At 46.6% G+C, this 20956-nt stretch overlaps 1 protein-coding gene across 1 annotated transcript; it reads right to left on the bottom strand.

The window, feature by feature from the left end:
* Nucleotides 1-727: 727 nt before the first annotated feature.
* C8A (complement C8 alpha chain) lies at nucleotides 728-20361 on the bottom strand. Its single transcript, XM_063407108.1, has 11 exons — nucleotides 20249-20361; nucleotides 18061-18157; nucleotides 16953-17097; nucleotides 15738-15882; nucleotides 13978-14167; nucleotides 12559-12759; nucleotides 11027-11267; nucleotides 6490-6618; nucleotides 5715-5872; nucleotides 3494-3716; nucleotides 728-879 (listed from the first exon to the last, which is right to left on the bottom strand). Exons 1-11 carry the CDS (start codon nucleotides 20359-20361, stop codon nucleotides 728-730), a joined length of 1794 nt encoding a protein of 597 aa, XP_063263178.1.
* Nucleotides 20362-20956: the final 595 nt, after the last annotated feature.

Here is a 20956-nt window from a genome sequence, read left to right on the forward strand (position 1 = left end):
AAGATGAGAGCTCACAATCCGAAGCTGTATTTGGACAATTAAACCCCAGTAAGCAGATGGACCAAAACTTACAAAAACATAAAATCTCATGACCAGTCAGCCGTTTTTGTGACCATTCTTAGTCCACCCTGGGTGCAGCCTTGGTCAGGCTCCTGTCCTGGCCGAGGTGGATCCTGGAGGCCTTTCCATAAACACCTACTTCATTCTCTTAGCTCTGTCCAGCCTCTGTTCCAGGTTAGCCTTCCCAAGGCATCACAGGGGTGTGGATGCATGGCTGGGAAAGCAGGGACATGTGCACAATCCTGCTTTTAGCCTAAAGGATGAGGAGAAGCTGAAACGTCCTTGAACTGTTTTTTAGATAGGATAAGGACGAAGTAAAGTTTGGAGCAATAGCTGTAACAGGATTCTAGACAGGATGTGTTGACCATAAGTTGGAGAAGGCTCACAGCATCCAGCCACGTGGACAGAGCTTCTGAACCAATTATGTCTGCTGCAAGGACGTGTGAACACTGTGGTTGAACCAATGATGTTCAGAGTTAGGTGCATGATATAGCACAGCATAAATGTACATCAAATAGCTGAATAAACGAGCAAGATGTTTAACTCATATTGAGCGCTGTCTTGACTCTGGCTGATTCCCGGCATCACAGGGTTACTTCCATGGCACGCTGGAGTATTCCCAGCCTATCCCGGGTTCCGAAGCTCCCTGTCCAGGCTGGTGTGGCTCTCAGCAGGCTCTGCTCTGCAGGTCCCTGCCCGTGCAGGGCTGCCCGCCGCGCTGCGGGGCGGGGTTGGAGCAGTGCCGGCTGCGCCGCGCCGCGCCGGCCTGGCACGGCGACCAGCCCGACCAGCAGCTCCAGCGCCCGTCCGTCCCCCCGCCTGGGCACACGCAGGGGAGAAAGGGAAAACAAACACAGAAATAAAGGGATGTCAGAGATGGCTGAAAATTCTACGGGTGTGGGTCCCTGCTCTATATCCCAGCCATGCCCAGGTTGTTGAGGTCACAGCACCTTGAAGGCAGAGGGGATGAATCAGCATCACCCCCAACACCAACAGCTGCTTCTTGCCCATCTCATCTGAAACCCTCTGCCTTTCCCAAAGCACAGCTGTCTTGGAGCTGTGATTGAAAAATACAATCAAAAACGCGTATTCTATTTTCATCTGTTGAAACTGTTGGGAGATATTGTTCTTTATCTCTTGTAATTCTAGGGGGAAAGAGGGTGGATGCCTTCTGTTAATGGGACACCTGATAACACCAGATAAGGCAGGGCCTTCTTATCTCTTCCTCCACCCATCCTCCTCCAAGGGACATCCCCTGTGAATGGGCCATTGAAGGCCTCTCACAGGACTGATAACATCACCTCATACCATTGGGAGATGCTCCCACCCAGTGGGAGGAGACAAAGGCTTTCCACAGGGATAAAACCAGCAATCCCAAACACCAATTTAGCTGGTTTTCTACTGAATTCTCAGAGGAAGACTAGACCCATCTTGCCAGAACTGGACCCTTTTTTTCTACAGGATCATCTCTACTCCACAGAACAACATCTGTTACTCCAGGAAAACTCATTTGGACTTCCAATGCCCTGACAGCAGGGTGTCAGGTCGTATCTCTGACTCTGTCAGGGTTTTCTAGGACTTTTGTTTTCTTGTTTGTGGTTTTTTTTGTAATACTGCATTTGTATTTTTAAATATTCTTAGTAAACAACTGTTACTCCTATTCCCATATTTTTGCCTGAAAGCTCCTAATTGCAAAATAGTGATAATTTGGAGGGAGGGGGCTTTTAACATTCTCCATTCCAAGGGAAACTCCAGTTTTCCCTGACAGATACCTGTCTTTCCAAACCAAGACAGCAGCTCACAGCTCTCTCTGCAGCAACTTCCTCTCCTCTGACCAAGGCAGAGGGACAAAAGTCCCCTAACATTGTGGGGATGTTGTGAGAAATCCTTTTGGGGATGGGGCATTTCAAAGCTTTTTCATTACAGTACAGACCGAGTTGTCAGGAGCGGTCGATACTATGGATTATGGAGGTGCTCCTGAATGATGGGAATGCTTGATGGCTGTCATTTACTGTCATTTTTATTTACTCATCTGGCCTTCATGCCTGGCTTGGGCACTTTATTAATCCAGACAGAGAAAATGGATGCGTGTGCTCTCGCCTAGTGCTGGCTGGGAAGCTGCGTTTTCCATCTGCTGGAACACTGTGCTTTTTTTAAAAAAAAAATAAATTACTACTGTCTTCAATGAGTTTTGGAACTGAAAATTTGAAACTAAAAATTGCCCATGAGTTAGAAGTGTGCCTGTCCCTGCTGTTGTTAAAATCAAGGAGCTCAGGGCTGGTTGGTCCAGTGCTCTGCTTTGGGTGTCAGGTCCTGGGCTTCCCAAGCAAATTCCTGAGATTTGGAGACAACTTAAACAACCTGAGCTTTTTAAAGAAACACACTTTGCAGTCACTGAAGCAAAGCTTTGGAATTCAGCCTCACAAACCGTCTCTGCTCCAACTCCTTATCTCATCACAGCTTTGATTTTCTGCTGGTGAGACCCCAGTGATGAGCCCATGGTTGAAGGCTTGGAGTTCTGCCTGGTGGAACTGCTCTGAAGATGAATTTTTCTGCCAGCTTCACGTGCTGAGATTTAGATTTTTGTCATCATGAATCAGGACAAAAATATCCATAGAGAGCTGCAACTTTTTTTGGAAATGAAAGAGCCCCTTCCGACCTCGGCTTTTTTTGCTACCCACTTAACTTTTTAGGATAGTATAGAAAGTGACAAACAAAACATAAATATAAGCCTGTCACTTTGGAGAAACATATTTTTTCACCCCAAAATAGACACTCTAGTCAAAATGCATCCTGGGAGGGGGTGGGAAATCTGGCAGTGTAGCAACTTTTTACTAAAATGGCTTTTTTGGTGGTGTGAGCAGTTGCTTTACCTGAGCCTTTCCCCTCCCCTCCCTGCTGAGGTTTGTGCTCCCCCCTTTGGATTAACCATCCTTAGTGGGATGCCAAGAGCCCTCCAGAGGATTTTTAATCCAGCAATTAAACACATCCTCATTTCCACTACCCTATTTGTAGTAATTATAAATTATAGAATGGTTTGGGTTGGAAGGGAAGATCGCATTGCCATGGGCAGGGACGCCTTTCACTGTCCCAGGCTGCTCCAAGCCCCATCCAACCTGGCCTTGGACACTGCCTGGGATGGGACAACCTGTGCCAGAGCCTCACCACCCTCACAGGGAAGATTTCCTTCTTCATATCTAATTTAACCCCTCTCTTTTTCAATTTCAAGCCATTCCTCCATCTCCTGAGCTGCCAATCTCGGTCTCTTGCGGGGCTGCTCAGCATCACGCGGCAACAAAACGCAGAAGGGGAGGTGGGATGGGCGTGTGGATGCCAGGAGCTGTTGGTTTAGCCACGTGGAGGTGGAAACCCATCCCCTTTGCTGCCTCTCCCCCTGCCCTGCAGCAGCCTGGGCTCTCACCTGGGCGCTCACCTGGGCGCTCGCCCTGCTGGCAGGCAGGGCCGCTGTAGCCGGGGCGGCACTGGCAGGAGCAGGAGTCGCCCACCAGGACGGGCTCCCCGTTGTTGTGGCACTGCCCGCAGCGGCAGGGGCTGAACTCCTGCAGGAACTCCTCCAGAGCCCTCCTCAGGTGCTGCCGCTTGCTCTCCACCCGGCCCAGGCCGCTCCTGCCGAGGATTTCATGGATGGGCTGCAGCTGCAGGGGATGGAGATGGAAACGGGAACAGTTTCAGCCCGACTGGGGTGCTGTGACATTGCTGGATGAATTCAGGGCTGGAGAAAAGCTCATTTGTCTTCCTCGACAGCTGCATGTGCATCATGCAAATGTGTGGCTGCCCCAGCGAGGAGCCACCGTTCCAAAACCTTCCTCATCTTGGAGCTTTGTGCGGGATTGGCTTTTCTGGACATGCTTTGGAGTTTTAGTATGGATTGGAATGATAAGTTAAAACACCCCAGCAAGCCTGGGGGTTTTTTTTTGACTGATTTCTTAATGCTGTCACAGTCCCTGAGATTCTTGCATGCTTTTTGCCTCTTTGAAGAAAATGTTTTGGTAAGAGCTTTGGACAGAGGGTATCATCAAAATTTATTGCCATCCTATCGCTTGCAGTGGCCAGATTGTAAAATATCCACTAAATGCTGAGAATGAGGAATTTTGCCTATATATTTTCTGCCCTTTGATGTAGTGAAATAATACTGTCATCTACAGCTTTGGGAATGTAACTCGCTCATCGTATTTTCCAGCAGCAAAATACAGTTCCCATATACCAGTCAGCAAAAACAGTCCAGTTTGGGCAGCAATTATGACTTGCCCAACTGAATATTAATATTCAGTGGGTATTAAAGCTAAAAAATTTAGGACTTTAGGGAAACAGGGACTGTGTGAGGACACTTATTTACATTTGTCCATCGATGCACCTGTGCAAATGCTCCCTGTCTAGGCCAGGAATTTGTTCCAGAGGAGACCTGGGGGTTCTGTGCCTGCAAGGTACTGGGAGAGTGATTTGTGGGGAGGATCAGGATCAGCTGGGCTCTGGGAAGAGCTCTCCGGCAAATTTGCACAAGACTGTTTGACAAACTGAGGGGGCTGCAGATAAGAGCTGCTGAAGTGAGCACTGCTGCAGGGTGACTGCTCAGCTCTGGGGCAGCCAGCAGAGAGGTCAGCGCATGGTTTACTGGAAAAGTGCAAGAAATCCTGCCCAGAATTGATGGGAACTTGTGCAAAAAGGTGAATAACCTGCAGCTGGAAATGAAAACGCTTCTGTGTTGTCAGATCTTGCTGCCACCAGGTGCTGCCCAGGAAGGCTTGCACAGTCCTTCTTGCCCTGCCAATAGCACAGATCATTCCTAAATCCATTTTCCCTTCTCCCACTCTCTGTCAGAGCTTTCAGACCTGCTTTCAAATGAAGACAAGAAGGATAGAAATGGCAGCAAGTCCCTGCCATGACAGGGATCCTTCCCTCCCACACCATATCTTCTCCTGGAGCAGACTGGTGATCTTGGGGTACGTCTGGTCCTGCTGACCACAGCTGAGGAGTTGTGGCCACCCCCTCGTGCCTCTGCCAGCTCTGCTCTGGATTATTTGTTTTTAGGGTCGCTCTTCTCTGTGTCTTTCCATCCCCTTTGCTTGCACCCATCTCCTCCCTCCCCAAGAACCTCCATAAGATGCTTCGGTGATCTTCCCACTTTATAGAGCATCCTGTGAAACAAAAGGGAGGCTAGAGCCTTGCTGATTTTTGTGGCCACAGACTTTCTTTTTGGACTGTGGAGAAAGGACCCACCTGACAAAGCCGCCAGGAGCTCCCTGCTCAGAGAACTCCTGGAGGAGGGCTGTCAATGCCGAGCTCTTGCTGGGTGACAGAACACCTTCCCCAACCCTCTGTGAGTGCCCTGCTGATCCAGGGGAGAGTTCTGGGGATGAACACAACTGCCATTCATTGTGAGGCTGCTGGGGGACACATCAGAAACTGAACCTGGCACTAATCCAGCACTAAGCTCCCTGCCCATCTCCCTGCGGATGTGGCCGGTGGGAGATGCACTCCCCATTGTGAAATGAGTAAGAGGTTACCAGAGCAGTGGCCCATTACATTTAATCTTGTTCTGTGATGGGATCACAATAAAAATACCAAATGATCTGCTCGGCTACACTTTCATTCCTCAGAGCAGCAGAGTTCCCTCAGCTGCAGAAAAGCCTTACCTGGAAATCAATAACAGCAGGATTATATTTTAATGACCTGCCCCAGTGACGGTACATGTTGCCATCCCAGCTGTTCAGGAGCCCCACGCTGGAGCTGGTATCTCCCCCTCTAACCCGGGGAATAATATCTTCCACAACTGCACCGTGGCTCTTAGCATCTGCAAAGTTGAATTGCACGGGTGTTATTCAGCTGCTGTTCCCACCCAGGCTCCAGAAACTGCTAAATGGACGTGAGATCAGCCAGTGCAGGGGGCTGTGAGCTCAGTGCTCCCTGCCTGTGGGGTGAGCCCTGCCACCTTATCACAGGGTGACAAGTTGAGCATCCCAAATCCTCTGAGCTGATGAGACCTGAAGAGCCTGCACTGCTCCAGCCTCGGTTTCTGGGTAGGACATGGGCAATAGATCACACTGTCTGTAGCTCATTGTGAAATGTACAAATCTGGGGGTTCCTACCCTCTCTGAGTCCTTTTTAGAGTCAGGTTTGACTTTTTTTTAGTTGCATGCCCAGTCTGTCATTGCTGAGGACTGCAGCCTCCAGCCACCCCACAGCCTCTGTCTCTAATCCAGACATTGCCACACTAATTCCTGCTCTTTTAGGAGGGGTCAGTACTCCTGGAGACGTGGACCTAAAGTTTCTGTGGTGCCACCTCATCTGGGGGATGACACCAGAGCTGCCTTCCTCACACCTCGTGTGACCCTACACCAATCTCTGTGCCCAAGTGACCAAAAAAAGGGACCCAAGGAGGCTCGAGAGCCCCCTGCCCTGCTGCTGTACCAGTTTGCCGGAGTCCTTTGCTCTCGCACTCAGTGTGTGTCAGAGTTGCAGCCAGGCCCAGCATCTCCTTGCTGACTGTGATGCCAAGGGACAGCCCAACACAGGCACTGATCTCCTCGGTGCTGATGGCTGCAAACCAGAAAGCAGACAGGTAAATTCAGTGACTTGTGGTGTTCATCTTCCTTCTTCTTTTTTTCTGTCATTGAAGAAAAGATTCAGTTATTTTCATGGCTTCTATTTGGAAGTTAAAAGCTATTCTGGGTAGAGGACAGTGGAAAACCCCAATATTTTATTGGAGTATATTGGGCCTATCATGTAATAGGTGTAAAAATTGTTTCCTTAGCAAATATATTAGAAGAAAGTAAAGATCTTAAGGCTTCAGGCAGAAATGTCCCTGTTTGATCTATATATTTAACAACAAACCTTTGGGGTTTTTTTTACAGACTAACTCAAAACTACGGTAAAGCCAGGAACAGCAGCTGAAACCAATAGATCCTCACTAATTTTCCTGAATTCAGGTCTTGACCCACCCATTAATGGCTTAAGCAGCACCTTCAGGAGTACCTTAGAAAAGGTCTGTGTGCTGAGAGCTGCCAGAGCTTTCCTGCCTGCTGCTGCCAGCACCACCACATACATCATGAAAATATGTAACTGGAGAGCCATGAAGAGACTGCAGAGGGGAGAAGGGAACTAATGAGGTGGTTTCACCAAGGTAAGCAATGTGCATATTTCATACAGCCTGGTTTTATGTAAGCACTTCAGTGTGCTGCAAATATAAGGCCGTCCTCTTTAGTAGTTAAAAAGTCCATTGATTTCAGTAAATGCAGGTATTGTAAGTAACAGGTAACTTTTATATTGCTCTTTTTTGTCAGAGGGCCCTAAAGGGCTCTCCAAGGGAGCCTGGTGATCAATACCATGGTATTGAAAGGAGGCACAGAGGTCAGTGGGGTTTGTGTGTTGTGGTTTAATGGTCTGAAGTTTAAACCTCTGTGCGAGTCCCACCCTGGAGCATTGTCTGCTGAACAGCCTCACCTCAGCACAGGGCCTGGCCTTGCTTGTGTTTAAAATATTGTTCAGACACTCATGGCTCTGGTTTTGTGCAGTGGTTTGGGTTAAAAGGGACCTTTTAAGGATGATCTGGTCCAGCCCCTCTCCCTCCTGGGCAGGGACATCTTCAACTACACAAGAGCCCCATCCAACCTGGCCCTGAATGTGTCCAGGGAGGGGGCTCCTACCACCTCTTCATGCAACTTCTGCCAGTGTTTCACCATCCCCATTGTAAAAACTTTCTTCTTTAATCTACACTGAGCCCCTTTTAGTTGCAAACCATCACCCCTTGTCCTTATCACAACAGGCTCTGATTAAAACCTGCCTTTCTAACAGGCCCCTTTTAAGTACTGGAAGGTTGCCATGATGTCTTTTAGGAGCTTTTTCTTGTCCAGGCTGAACAACCTGAATTCCCTCAGCCTTTTCTCACAGGAGAGGTTCTCCACTCCTCTGATCAGCTTCGTGGCCTCCTCTAGGCTCGCCCCAACAAGTTCCATGGGGACCCCAGAGCTGGATGCAACGCTGCACGTGGGGCCTCAACAGAGGAGCAGAATCCCCTTCCTACACCTTGTTGGACCTCACGAGGTTCCCAGAGCCTGTCCAGATCCCTCTGGGGTGTCACCTGCACACTTGTCCCCTTCTGCACACCCCACAGCAGAGGCTTGCTGGGGCACGGATCTGCCCCTTGGCTTGGTGGGTCCAAACCCTGCTTAGGTGCTCAGCTGAGAGAGGGGCTGCAAATGCTGGCTTCAAACTGGTGAGAGCTGAAACATGCTCCACATTTGAGTGGGAACTGCATCCCCACTGCAAAACTGGGCCCTTGAGAAAGATTAAACGTGCAGCGCTCAATTACTCGCGCTAAACCGCTCAACAGTTGTAAACACAGTGGGTAAAGTTCATTCACCCAAAGCCCCGTGAGTGATTGCTTATCTCAGTGCTGGAGTGCCATAAAATTAAACTTGAGGAACGCCCTGATTAATTGATTTGCCACGGTTCCCCGTTGAGTAATTGTGTTCAGCGAGGGGCTGTCGATACCGCTCGCCATTGGTCGCGCCAAGATCGGGCCCTGATAAATGAAAAGTGGTTATCACTGCAAAAGGGTGGCCTCAGTAAATATTGGCACTCGAAGGGGGGAGCCCTGATAGGGTGGATTTTTTTCCATATGATATAATTTGCGATAGTTAAATGTGCTGGAGTGATAAGATTTACTGCCGCATTTTGAATTAATCAGAATATGTGAAGACTCTTTCTAATTTACTCCGCGCATAATGTTCCTCCCATAAATGTTCTTGTAATGTGTGAACACATTATACTGTTTTCTGCTAAATAATAGAACCATAACAATCTATTTTAAAAACAAGTAATGAAAAATATTGATGGCAGAGCGACGAGGGACCTCGTTCTGACACGTGTATTTATTTCACTCATGACCACAGCCATATGAGCCCTCGCAGCCTGAAAGCTGGGAATGGGTCTGGCAGCAGAACTGCAGCCCTAAGCTCTGCAGTGAGCTGTGGATATCTGAACAGAGAAGGACAGAGAAAGTGCTTTAATTTTAAAAATCCAGGTTCCTAAATGCTCAAAGTCCAGCCCGGATGCTCAGTGACCACCTAAGCTGTGCCTCATTTAGGGAGGGCTCGGCCAAGGGATCTCTTTCCTCAGTTTGTGCTTTAGTCACTGCTCTATAAAAAAATGAATATTCTGTTGCAGAGCATTTAGCAAAGAGCCTGGTGGGCTGGGTGGGCCCTCAGGATGCAGTGGCTGATCTAAAGCAGTGCTCAGCCCTGTGGGGACTCAGTGATGCATCTGCAGAGCTTCAGACTCTTCTTAGGAAGCTCTGATTTTAAGACTTGAGCACTTAGATCCTGATCCTAACCATTCCTCAGGGGAGGAGGATAATCCTCTTGCAAACACAGCCTCCAAGCATGGCTGTGATCAACATTAGAGAAATCAGGGGGTTTTTGCTGGATGCTTTCAGACAGTGGCATATCAGACACTGCAGGTGGGTCCTTCTGGGTCAGCCTTGTGTGACACAGAGCACTGCTGGCTTGGTAAGGGTGGACTTCCTGGCAGAGCCTGGATTAGATGAAAATTACAGAATGGGGCTGCATTAGAATGAAAATTACATCTCTACTGGGGCACAGTTTTCTCTTATGCTGGACTTCAGCATCCTTCTTTCCTAAGATGAGGCATCTCATAGCAGTAAATCTCCTTACATACACAGCAAGCGCAAGATAAAGCAAAATAACAGCCTCCCTCCACATGCTCTTGATTAATTCTCCCTCTGAAATTGGCAGTCTGCTTCCTGGAGACTTGCTTGCCAAGACCTGGTTCACTTCTATATCACTCACCCTTCAAGTGAAGAAGCAATCTGAAAAACCATCATGTTTCCAAACATTAGAGGTTCGGGAACTTGATGAAAATTCTCTCAATCAGTAATTTCTTGTGGAAAAACTGGCAGGGTTAATGTGCACTATGGAGTGCATTGTTATCCTAATGCTGATGGCACCAAACTATTCCAGACCAGAGGCAGAATCTGGGGCAGAACCAGGAAAATTGTTGAAATTACTGAAATTACAGCAATTTGCACCTGTTGTCCAAGATGACAATTTCCTCCTGCATCAGTGTCTGGCCTGGAGTTAGCAAGGGAGTGGTAGCACAGCAGAGTGATGGCCCTTAGGGGAAATGGGATCTATTGCATTGTTGACATCTCTACAAAAGCTGGTTGTTGAGCTAAAACCCCATATTATTGTTCTGCATCTCATGTTTTTGATTAGGAAAACTGTTACGCTTTTGACTTGCTGGCAATGGCAATTCTCAGGCTCTCAGTGTCTGCAGTGGGTGTTTTATCTGACTGAGATTCAGAGGTAGGGCTCTCCAGCCTCATACACTCCAGTTTGTTGAGAGCTGGAGCTAACAGGGCTCTGTTAATCTCCAGATGTGGCACTAAGCAGAGTAAAGTGGCAGAGGTATTGTCGAGTGCAGTGCAGTATTTCCATTTACAGAAAATTACAGCCCTGGCTACCAACAGGCTGAAATGTGAGAGGGCTGATTTGCTGAGCTCTGGATGCCTTTGCAGCCTTCAAGCATTCGTGGTGAACAAAGATGACAAGAAATAGGAGAGGATGAGCAAGTGGCACTGAAAAAAATGGAGAAAATTGTGGGCCTGATATTTTTGGGCCTTAGAGATTTTAGCCTGCTGGTAGGGAGAAGCTTTCCTAAGAAACTTTTCCCTTGGAAAAAGAGTTATCAGCTACCAGCAGGCTAAAATCTCTAAGGTCCAAAAATATCACGCCCACAGAAAATAATGCTCAAATTCCTTCCTTAATAACCAAACCCTCACCCAGGTGCTTCTGAAATCAGAGCAGGAAGCACATTTGGTGACACTCAATCTAATCCCAAGCCATGTGCCCAGTGGTGCCAGCAGGTTGGAAATGCCAGGTTTAAAGCAGAAAGCTGAGAACAGAGAGTGTATTTTGATTTTTCTGACCTTTCCTTCTCATTTCCTCCTTGTTGACGACGAGGATGTACTCAAAGACACCCCCCATGGTGCCAGATGTCATGAAGTGGGTGCCGTAGTCGTTGATGAATTTGGAATACATGCCGTAGTCGTAGGTGTCTGGGAGGTCCTGCAGGGACAGCAGCACATCCTCATCCAAAACAATGTTGTCCCTCCTCATCTTGAAGCGGGCTGTCTGCACCTTGGTCACAGCTCTGATGAACCCAACCTCCTGCAGGTAAAGAAAAGAGGAGCTGCAGCCAGCGTTAATTTAAACAAATGAATTCCTGGTCTTTAGGGCTTGCAGGGGAGTCTCTGACTGTCAGTGCACGTATGAAAATAAGCCCGATTTTAAATGAAATAACGGTAATCCTTTTTTTAAAGTCTCTTTCTGCTGTGCTGTGGAGGTGGAGGGCCTTGGGGGGTTGGATACTACAGGGGTTTTATTGATATGTGAGTATGATCAGAGTTGCACTCCACACGATTCCCCTCCATTCTCCATTTCTGCAATTTCCTTTTCTGGTTTCCTTTCCACACAGTTTATTCCCTTTTCGCTTTTTTCACAAACTCAGCGAGTGACAAAGCACAAGGGTCAAGCCTAGCCCAGCAGAGGGGAGATTCCCTGGCCAGGAAGATGCTGATGGAGGGAGAATTTCCTGGATATACCATCAGCTCCAAGGCTCCACCTCTATATTTGCTATTACTTTGGACAAGTCTCCACTGCAGCACGAGCAGCCCTTTAAATGATTCCTCCAATAACTGATCATCATTTAGCTGCAAACATCATGTGAGTCTGGACAAGGGCACAGTAAATACCATAATGGTGCTCATTTCAAACAGCTTTTAAGGGCATTTTAACTCAGAACACCATCAAAGTAATTCTTCTTTATTGTTTTCTGTCAGCAGCCTGGAGAGAAGTGGAGATGGGGCACGGTAAATGTGGGAAATACCAGCACTCGTGTTATTAGATTGGAAAGAGGTCATCACAGCCAGTCCATGATGTAAACCCTCTGTGAGAAGTACACCCTATTATCAGGTACTATTTTTTCAGCGTGGTATTTTAACCTCCTGGAAAAAGTAGCCTATTTCCACATCATGAGGCAGCTCATATTAATTTGAGCAAGATATATTTGCTACCAGAGATCATTCCTTGAGGATAATTGTTTTGATCAGCATCTTGATATTCCCTCCTCCCTCATCGTCCCTTTTAAGCATTTTTTTATTTATGTGCTTAATGTAGCCATGAAACAGGATGGGGTGAGATGACATGTGCCGTGGCACTCTGTAATTCAATTTTATTCCCACTCCCTGTTTGCTAGAACATACCAAGAACAGCAAACAGGATTACTAACGATCATACATTTGCAATTACATGAACAAATTAAGGTACAATTACCCTGTGTTAAAAAATGCAGCTGAGAGAATAAACTGACATAAGTTACAGCCAGACCATGCGATGCACAGATGATGTGACTGCAGCAGATGCATCACTGATTTGGTTGTTTTTTTGGGTTTTTTTTTACCTTTGCATCGTATTGTGTGAAATTCTTCAGGGATCCTTTGCCACCTGATAAAGTGAGGCCCAGGTTTAACATGATATCTCCACTTCCAGGCCCAATTCCAATGGTGAAGCCTGTTGTTTTGGATTTATCGCTTTTAAGGGCATCAAGCAAGTCCTTTGAATCGTCGTAAAACTCAAGAGAAAATCCAGAATCAGCATGAGCCTAAAATGAAAGGAGCAGGCATTAATTTTTCAGGTGCTTCCCTTCCTTTTTAATCTCTATTTCTTGAAGGAATACCTCTGTTAAAGCCTGTGATGCTCCTAACAGCACCAGCACTGACCTCAGTGAATGTAGAATAAGGAATTAAGTCTTGTGCCATTTCATATGTGAGATATGTGAGAAATGTGGATAAAGCCAAGCATTTTGCTTCATCCATCTCCAAGCAGGGGAGAGGTTTGTGTTTAGCCACTCAAAGCCAGAGCTGGTAATGGTACCTGTTAAGACAGCCTGACACTTCCCATTATAAACCTCTCCTTCCAGTTCCTTACAGCTCTGCCAAATCCTAACGATTTGGACTGAATTTTTTTCACTCCAGACTGCTTCTGTATGAATTTATTTAGGAAAACAAAAAATTCAACATCTATTTACAATGGCAAGGCTAGAAAACAAACACTGTTTTGCCTGTGTTTTAGAGAAGTGACCTTTTCCTTGACAGCCCTACTTTGCTGGCACGTGGAATCGGGCAGCTCTGCTGAGTCTGGGCTGTGCAGTTTGCCAGCTGTGTAAAAGTGTGTTCAAACTGGGGACTGAGGGGTTCTGCCTGCTGCAGGGATGTGAAAGCTACTTGCATTGAGTAATATTTCCCAGGAATAATGTGTTTTCATTCATTCATATCAAAAAACATGATAAATGTTTAGCAGTGTGGCCAAGGCACCCACTTATGATGTGGGACACCCAAACTGAATCCTCACTCTGCTTGGATCAGTGTCCAACATCTGACATGATGGACTGTCGGTGTTGTGATCCCTGGTGATGGGTTTCAGGATCCCTGTCTCACTCAGAATTTGGATTTATGCCCATTGTAGCCATGCCATAGACTTGAAATGCTTTCAAAGATTGAACCAGCAGTGTTGTTATCGTTTTACACATGGCCAGCTCCATCCCTAGAGAGGCAAAAGGCTCGTGCAAGCTCTACAGCTCATTAATAGCAGAATTTAGAGAAAACACCTCTCTCTTGGCTCTGACTGGGCCATAGGAAGCAGTGGGGATGCCTGGGTGATAAAGCAGGCGAGTTCCTTGACGTGGCATAAACCAGCACTTCCACCATCGGCTGCCCCGTGAGCCACCTTACAGCCAACCTACAGACAGAATGCGCCTGATCTCTTTGTGGGAGCCCTGGCTGGGGACCTGCTGCCAGCCCTGGCCTCCTGGAGCACCCACCAGGAACTGGTAGAGGTGGAAGTTGTAAGGCTTGCGGAAATACTTCTCGTCGTCGCCGTAGTGCAGGCGCTCGCAGGCGGCGTCGTAGCGCAGCTCCCGCCACTCCCCGTTGTACACGTACTCACAGAGCCCCCCGAAATACCCCGGGTCGTAGATGTTCTGCCTCCATTCCTGCGTCAGGATGTTGTACCTGGGGAAGAGGTAGCCTTCAGGAGGTTATCCGCAGCTCCGGTTTTATTTCCTCGGTCGCTGTCACGGGTTCTCCTGACACTACAGGTTAGCTGTCCTCAGCCCCACTGAGGAGCTGGAATAGAGCTTGGAGCTGGGTTGGGTTTGTTGTCTTGTTGCTGTCCCCTTCCCAGAGCTACCAGGAGGCAAACAGCCATTTAATTTCCAAGGCATTAGTTTGGATTCACATAAGAGAAATGGAAGAAATCTGCGGAGTTGCCCAGCCCCTCCCAGCAAGTGCAGCTATGAAAGTCTCAAAGTCCTGGAATTCCTCCAGGTTCCTCTTGAGCCCAATGCATCTCATTGTCACAAAGTGCTTCCTGGCATTCTCTGCAATTATTTTCTATCTTAATTTCATCTCTTCCTTTTTAATAATGGTTCCCTTTCTCAGGGTAGTTAACACCCTCCCTAGACGTGAAGCCTGTGCTTTGCCAAGTCTGTCACTTATTATTTCCTTATTCCTCCTTCTTCCTGCTCTCCAGCCCTCACAGCTGCTGCCCTCTGAAATCCCTCCTATTACTTAGTATTCCATGTAATTCCGTGGCCCAAAGTGAAAGCGTTATTCAAACTAGACAGCAGCGCTGCTCTTCTCAACAGGGAACCATCTTTTAGGACTAAGATAACAAATGCCATTGCTTTTGTGTGTTCTGCAGGAGAAACACTCCAGAGAGCAGAATTACACAGGGTTCTCAATGAAAATTAATGCATGCCTTGTAAAACTTTTGATGGACCCTCCCAGGCCCTGGGCCAGAGAGACATTTATCTCAGGGACTCCAGAGAGTGTTGGATTGAGCTGATGGGAAAGTTGCACAATGGCTGGCTCCATTCTCATCCTCTAGCCCGTGTTCATAAAATCCTAGAATGGTTTGGACTGGGAGGGACCTTGAAGATCCTCTCATTCCAGTCCCTCTGCCACAGACAGGGCCATGTTCTCCAAGTGAAACTGAGCAGTAGCATGGTTAAAATGCAAGATTTTCAACACGAGTGTCACAGTCACAATTTGCCTTTCAGTCTTGTTTTATTCTGGATTTCTCTTTTGCCTGTATTACCTAATCAAAATTTGAAACTGAACGGGGAAACCCTTTCTGTGAGTAGGAGTATTTACATATCCTCATGTGGAGCTCAGGCTCTCTGCCTTGAATCTGTGCTCTGAAGTCCTAAATCCTGGAGTTAAATCTCCTTAGGGATGAATGCCAGCAGGGCGCTGCATCTCCAAAGCCAGCTGTTTGCTTTAGTCTATTACTTTTAACAACTGGAGAAAGCTGTGAGATATCTGGCATCTATTTTTTCAGGAGTACAAAAAGGGCATCACAGGTGATCTATCACAGGTGATAGATCAGAGACAGAATTTGAAATAAAAGCTGGAATGAACCCTCATTGCTGCCCATGGTCACATGGGACAGCTCCTCCCCTTTGGGTTTTGCACAGCCCCCTATCAATTCCTGGGTCACCGCTATCACTAAGGAAGAGCAATGGAAGAAACATAATCCTGTTTTGATTGCAAGAGGAGCAGCCACTGATTAATTACTCACCCTTGGACTGCTTTTTCCACCCCTGGGATTGGGAACAGATGTTCACAAGGGCTTTCAATATCTTCATCCTCGCAGTTATCCTCATCAGAGCCATCTCTGCAGTCTCTGTCTCTGTTGCACACGAGATGCCGTTTAATGCAGCGCCCTAAAGTGCACAGATGCAGGCAGTGGCTTATCCGCCCTCCAGAAATCCTGGCTGGCAGCTTGCATTGATTGTGCTGTTTTTCACCTGCACCTCAGGGCCACAGGAAGTCATGCTGGGTGTTAAACACGGGGTTATTCCATGGGGGATTTGCTTTCCCAAGCTTCTGGGACCTAAACGCAGCACAGAGTCCAAGCTGGACACTCCCATGGGCTTCTATAAGGTGGGAACCAAGGAGAGGTCACCTCGCTGTCCTGACTTTATTTTCAAAAATCACACTCTTGGAAAGTTTCTATAGGAATAGCTTCACCCTTTGGCTTAAGGAAGTCAGCTCCATCTTATTAAAGTGCAGGTTTTCCTCTTCCCATTGCAGGAGGCATCTGAGGAGTTTATTGTAATAACTAATTGCAAAAATGGATATTTGCAGGAAAGACAATGTGGGAGGGCTTTTGCTTCTGGGAGCATGGAGGAAGCCTTTAGGAGGGAACTGGCACTGGTTAATTTACCCCAGTGGAGTGACGATAACCTGCTCCAGCTGATGAGCTGGTCACAGAGCTGACCTGTGGCTCCAAACTTTGATAGAATTTTCATTAAATGCTCAGGAAGGAAGTTCAAGCCATTTGTGTAGAAACAAAAATCTGTCAAGGCTAGTCAAAGTTTCAGAGAACAGCCGTAATATATCCTAATCCTCTGAGCTGGAGGTGGCTAAAAATAACCAAATCACCCCAACAGATTGCTGTTTGGATTGATGAGTGAACTCTGTCTCTAGCAGGGGAGAAGGCGGCGCGTTGCAGGAGCATTGTGCCCGCACAGCACAGCAGTTGGAGCAGAACATTCCCATCTCTTTGTTCCACTGAAAAATTCACATTCTCCGTGCCACATAGCCTTTTTTTCCTCCCAAATCTGATTGTAACGTGGATGGATTTCTGTAAAGGTTGGGGGGAAAAAGCTGAAGTGGGGGAAATTCCTGCTTTCTCTTGTACTGGTTCACCCTACTGCTGCCTGGGGCAGGGGACTGACACCCCCAGGACCCAAATCCTCTCTGTCAGGGGGTTTGTGCCTGCTTCACTCACCTGTCTCCTTGCACTGGAAGTCCTGCCCACACCCTGGTGGCCCTGTGCACGTTGTCCCAGCTCCACAGGCCTGCTCGTCCCAGAGTTGCCCCGCGCAGCGTCGCCCTCCAAACTGCGCTGGCTGCAGCAGGCGCCGGTAGCGGTGCTGCACAGAGACACAGCCACGTGTAATCCCCACAGGCATCCCCTCCACGGGCCACAGAGCCAGCAAAACCACCCTTTTAATATACAATATATATTTAATATATCCCTATTTTTATGTGTGTGTGTGGCTTGAAGGCTTCGTCCGTGATAAAGGCAGGGGGGTCAGCAGAGAGCTGGGAGCTCAGATTTGCCTGGAGTTCACCCGTGTGAACTTAGAGGGGGCTGGAATGGTTGTTTTTAGAGTATCTCTGTTTTATACCTTGGAAAAATATGGCATTTTTCCAGCTGCATATGCTTTGTTCCTGCAGTGCACCGGGCTTAGATGGACACAGACACTAATTACAACACTGATCCTGCAACATTTCTGATGGATTATTAATGAGAATTGCTGCTCTTTAAACTAGGAAGGGAAAAAAAAAAGAAAGGGAGAAAGGGAGAAGAGCCATATTATTTACTGATAATATACGGTCTATAAGCACAGGAACAAAAAAGGCAGGGATGAGATAAACTCAGTAGAAAGCAGAATTATGTCAGGTGTTTGAAAATAAATTCTCAAACTATGAAGACATATGTGAAGTGATATAAAAATATGAGAACAGGAGCTGATGCATGAAGGCTGCTCCTAATTTCTTTTCACTGGACTATTTGCATTAAGAATCGGGGGATACTTAATTAAATCTGAGACAGAAAATGAAGAAAGTCTTGGGCAAGTGTTCTGGCCTGATTCTTCCACCATTTGCCTTGATTTTGCTTTTCCTGTCCTGCTGCCTCGGATGAATTTATTCACCAGTTTACACCAGGGTAAATAAGAGCCTCTCTAGCAGAGGAGCATTTCCATCATATTTGGATGAGTTTACTGGATGCTTCAGGATGATGAATATGTATAATATATATAATTAATGTGTGTACATCCTCATCACAGACACATCTGAAGATAAATGAATACATTACAGTGGATCCTTACTTTTTTCTCTTGGCAAGGGAAGCAATCAGTCCATCCTGACCAGTGGCTCAGCTGACAGTCGACAGGAGCTGGAGAATTAACATCTCTGCTGCTTCTTCTGGGGAGGGGAAGAAAGAGTGGTCTAAGGTCTTTGAAGCTGTGTTTTGAGAGGGGTTGGAGGCTGGAAGAGGGAAAATGAGCTCTATGTGTGTGTTTTACCACCAGGAAGCTGGTTTGTAGGAAATTGGAAGCATCCCAAGATGTCCCATCCCAGTATTCACCATCAGAATTGAGCAGAGCCTGCAGGTATAGTACCTGGGCATTTTGTTTTGGGATTCCTGCTCTCCTGAGACATCTTTGCCCTTTCCAATAGGTAGATTGCAATTAAACATATATCTATATCTATATCTATATATATCTCCAACCATCCTGAGTAAAGAGAAGGAATGTCATGAAGGGACAGGTTTTGAAGAAAAGCTGTCTTTTTTGCTTTCCTTTCCAGAAGCACATCACAATCTCCAGGAGCAGGGGTGTTTATCACCGCTGAACCTGTTTTGGTGTCACTTTCTTTTCACCAGTGTGAACCCATGGTCAGGATTTTTCCCAGCAAGTGTGAAATCAGATCCTGGTTTCCATGGAAGGGTGGGAATGGCTGCACCAACAGCGCTGGGAGAACAAGGTACAAAGGACCTTGACTAAGAATTTGTTGGTTGAGTATTTCTAAAGCAAAATACACAAATTCTGAGAAGAAGAAAATAACTAAAGGGATATCATAAGGAGAAAAGGGCAAAGGTACTGTAGAGGCTCTTGGATCAGGCTCTCTGCACACATACTCTGAACATCTCTACAAAACAGCCAGAAAACATTTCTCCTGCCTCCCAGCCCAGTCATTACAATCTCTAGTTCTGTCTCCACTCCTAAAACCTTCATTTGAGTGAGCCATTTCTTTGTCTTGAGGAGCAATCTGTGGCATGCAAATACAACCCTGCCTTCGCCACAGCCTTCGAAGCATTCTGAGGGTTTATTCTGAGCCAGAACGTTATTATTATTTTTATTATTATTTTGGCGTTTAACTAATGAGCAGTCTGTTTTACTTACAAGACTGCAGTCCAAAGAGAAATATTGATAATTAGCAGAGGTATGTAGCTCATGGGGGATTCATCAGAGGCTGGGGAAGAGAGGTTTACTAAAGGAAAGCAGCTCAGTGAGGGAGGCTGTGCTCTGTGGGTGCAGATCTGTGTGAGATGCAAACCCAGGAGGCTGCAGGTGAGCCCAGAGCTGGAGGACACACAGGTAGTGATGCCTTTTTGCTCTGACAGGAGGATTTGTGGGCTGCCTCCTTCAGCACTTCTCAAAGCACTTAATTGGCTCACCTGCGATTGGATTTTACATTTACCTCTTCATTATTCTGCCTTGTTTGATAAGTTCATCAAACATCAAAAATCTCATCTTTGTTCATTTTCAAAAGGGATTATCGGAATAAGCCTTCATAATTAAGTGTATCACTACCACAGTTTTTTTTCCTTTCCGCCTTCTCCTTGTCTCCATGTTCCAATTATCACTGATACCTTTTTTTGATCCTCCTAAATCATATTTGCCTTTACAACAAGCTTGAAATTAATAGCTGTAGAAAAAAATAAATCCGCCCATTTCCCCATCATGACACTATAGCTTTAGAAAAAATGTAACTTGTTTATTCCTTTCCTTCAAAGCCCAAGTGACACTTGGATAGGTTAATAATATTGTTCATGGGGAAAAAAAACCTGAGGTATGAGGATCTGGCTTGGACTGAAAACTGGGTTATTCACATGCACTTGTTAGCTTCGTGTTGTCGGGTGTAAAATAATTATAATGCAAAAGAATATGAAAAATATTAACTCATAAATCATCCTGTATAGAGAATTCATTTCAAGCGCCCAAATCCAGCCTGGTAATTTTGGTAAGGGAGTTTAAGAAGGCTTAATAGTCATCTGTAAAAGGAAAACCCTTGTGCAAACAGTTCCTTTAAGAAGGAATTACGATGCCTGGCTTGGGCTTTGGACAGCTGCCAATTTAAATTATTTATTTATTTATTTATTTATTTATTTATTTATTTGGGGTTTTTTTTCTGGTAGCTTTGTGCACACGCCTCAAGTCAGGACAGAACTGATGGGCTGATTGACGTGCTGGCAATTCCTGACTGGAAATCCAGGGAAGGGACCAAACTTACCTGTGGGAAGGCAATGCCTGGAGCTCCCTGCACGCCGTGGCCTGGACTGGTGTTAAAGCCAGCGAGCACAAAGACAGGATCAGGGCCCAGAGCTGAGCCAGGCTCCACCACATTGCTTTGCCATATGCAAAAGTTTGCTGTAGATCAGCTGCAAAACCAAAGCTTTTAAGTTTTCAGGGCTGCTGGAAGGAGCCCGGAGCCCACCAGGCTCCGAAATGCTGCAGTAAATCATTGACAGCAGCACAGATCGAATCACAAAGAATCAGGACATGTCCCAGAGGCCTTTGCCCTTTTGGAAACAAATTCCCAGTTTTCTGGCAAGGAAATATATAAAACTGTGCAACTGTTTCCACATTTAAGTCAATCAAGTCCTATTGCAGCAGTGTATTTCTTATCCGGCCTGCGCCCTCTTTTAATTTGAAGGAGGAGGAAACTCGTGTTATTTCCCACAGTGACTCCACTGTAATTTTGATGTGCCTGGTTGCTGGCCAGGGAAAAGCAGCAAATTGAAGATTAGCACAGAATTGTGTTATGGGGAACATGTACCTCCCAGGTACGTGAAGGAAATGTCAGAGCAGCTCCCTCCCCTCGCCAGCCCCACGAGGCAGTTCCCACCTCTAAAGCTGATTTGAGTTATCACCTGGCTTTTGGATGGCCCTACACGGCCACAGCAATGTGAAAATCGAATTCCTTGTGTTCTAAAGTGAT

Source organism: Prinia subflava, chromosome 10, assembly GCF_021018805.1.
Source record: "Prinia subflava isolate CZ2003 ecotype Zambia chromosome 10, Cam_Psub_1.2, whole genome shotgun sequence".
NCBI lineage: Eukaryota > Metazoa > Chordata > Aves > Passeriformes > Cisticolidae > Prinia > Prinia subflava.

Coding starts and splice junctions, on each gene's coding strand:
- C8A (XM_063407108.1), bottom strand. CDS start 20,361: ATGTGGTGGAGCCTGGCTCAGCTCTGGGCCCTGATCCTGTCTTTGTGC. Junction 15,883..16,952: donor CTTCCAGTGCAAGGAGACAG/GTGAGTGAAGCA, acceptor TGTGCACTTTAG/GGCGCTGCATTAAACGGCAT. Junction 12,760..13,977: donor TCCACCTCTACCAGTTCCTG/GTGGGTGCTCCA, acceptor CTTTCATTTTAG/GCTCATGCTGATTCTGGATT.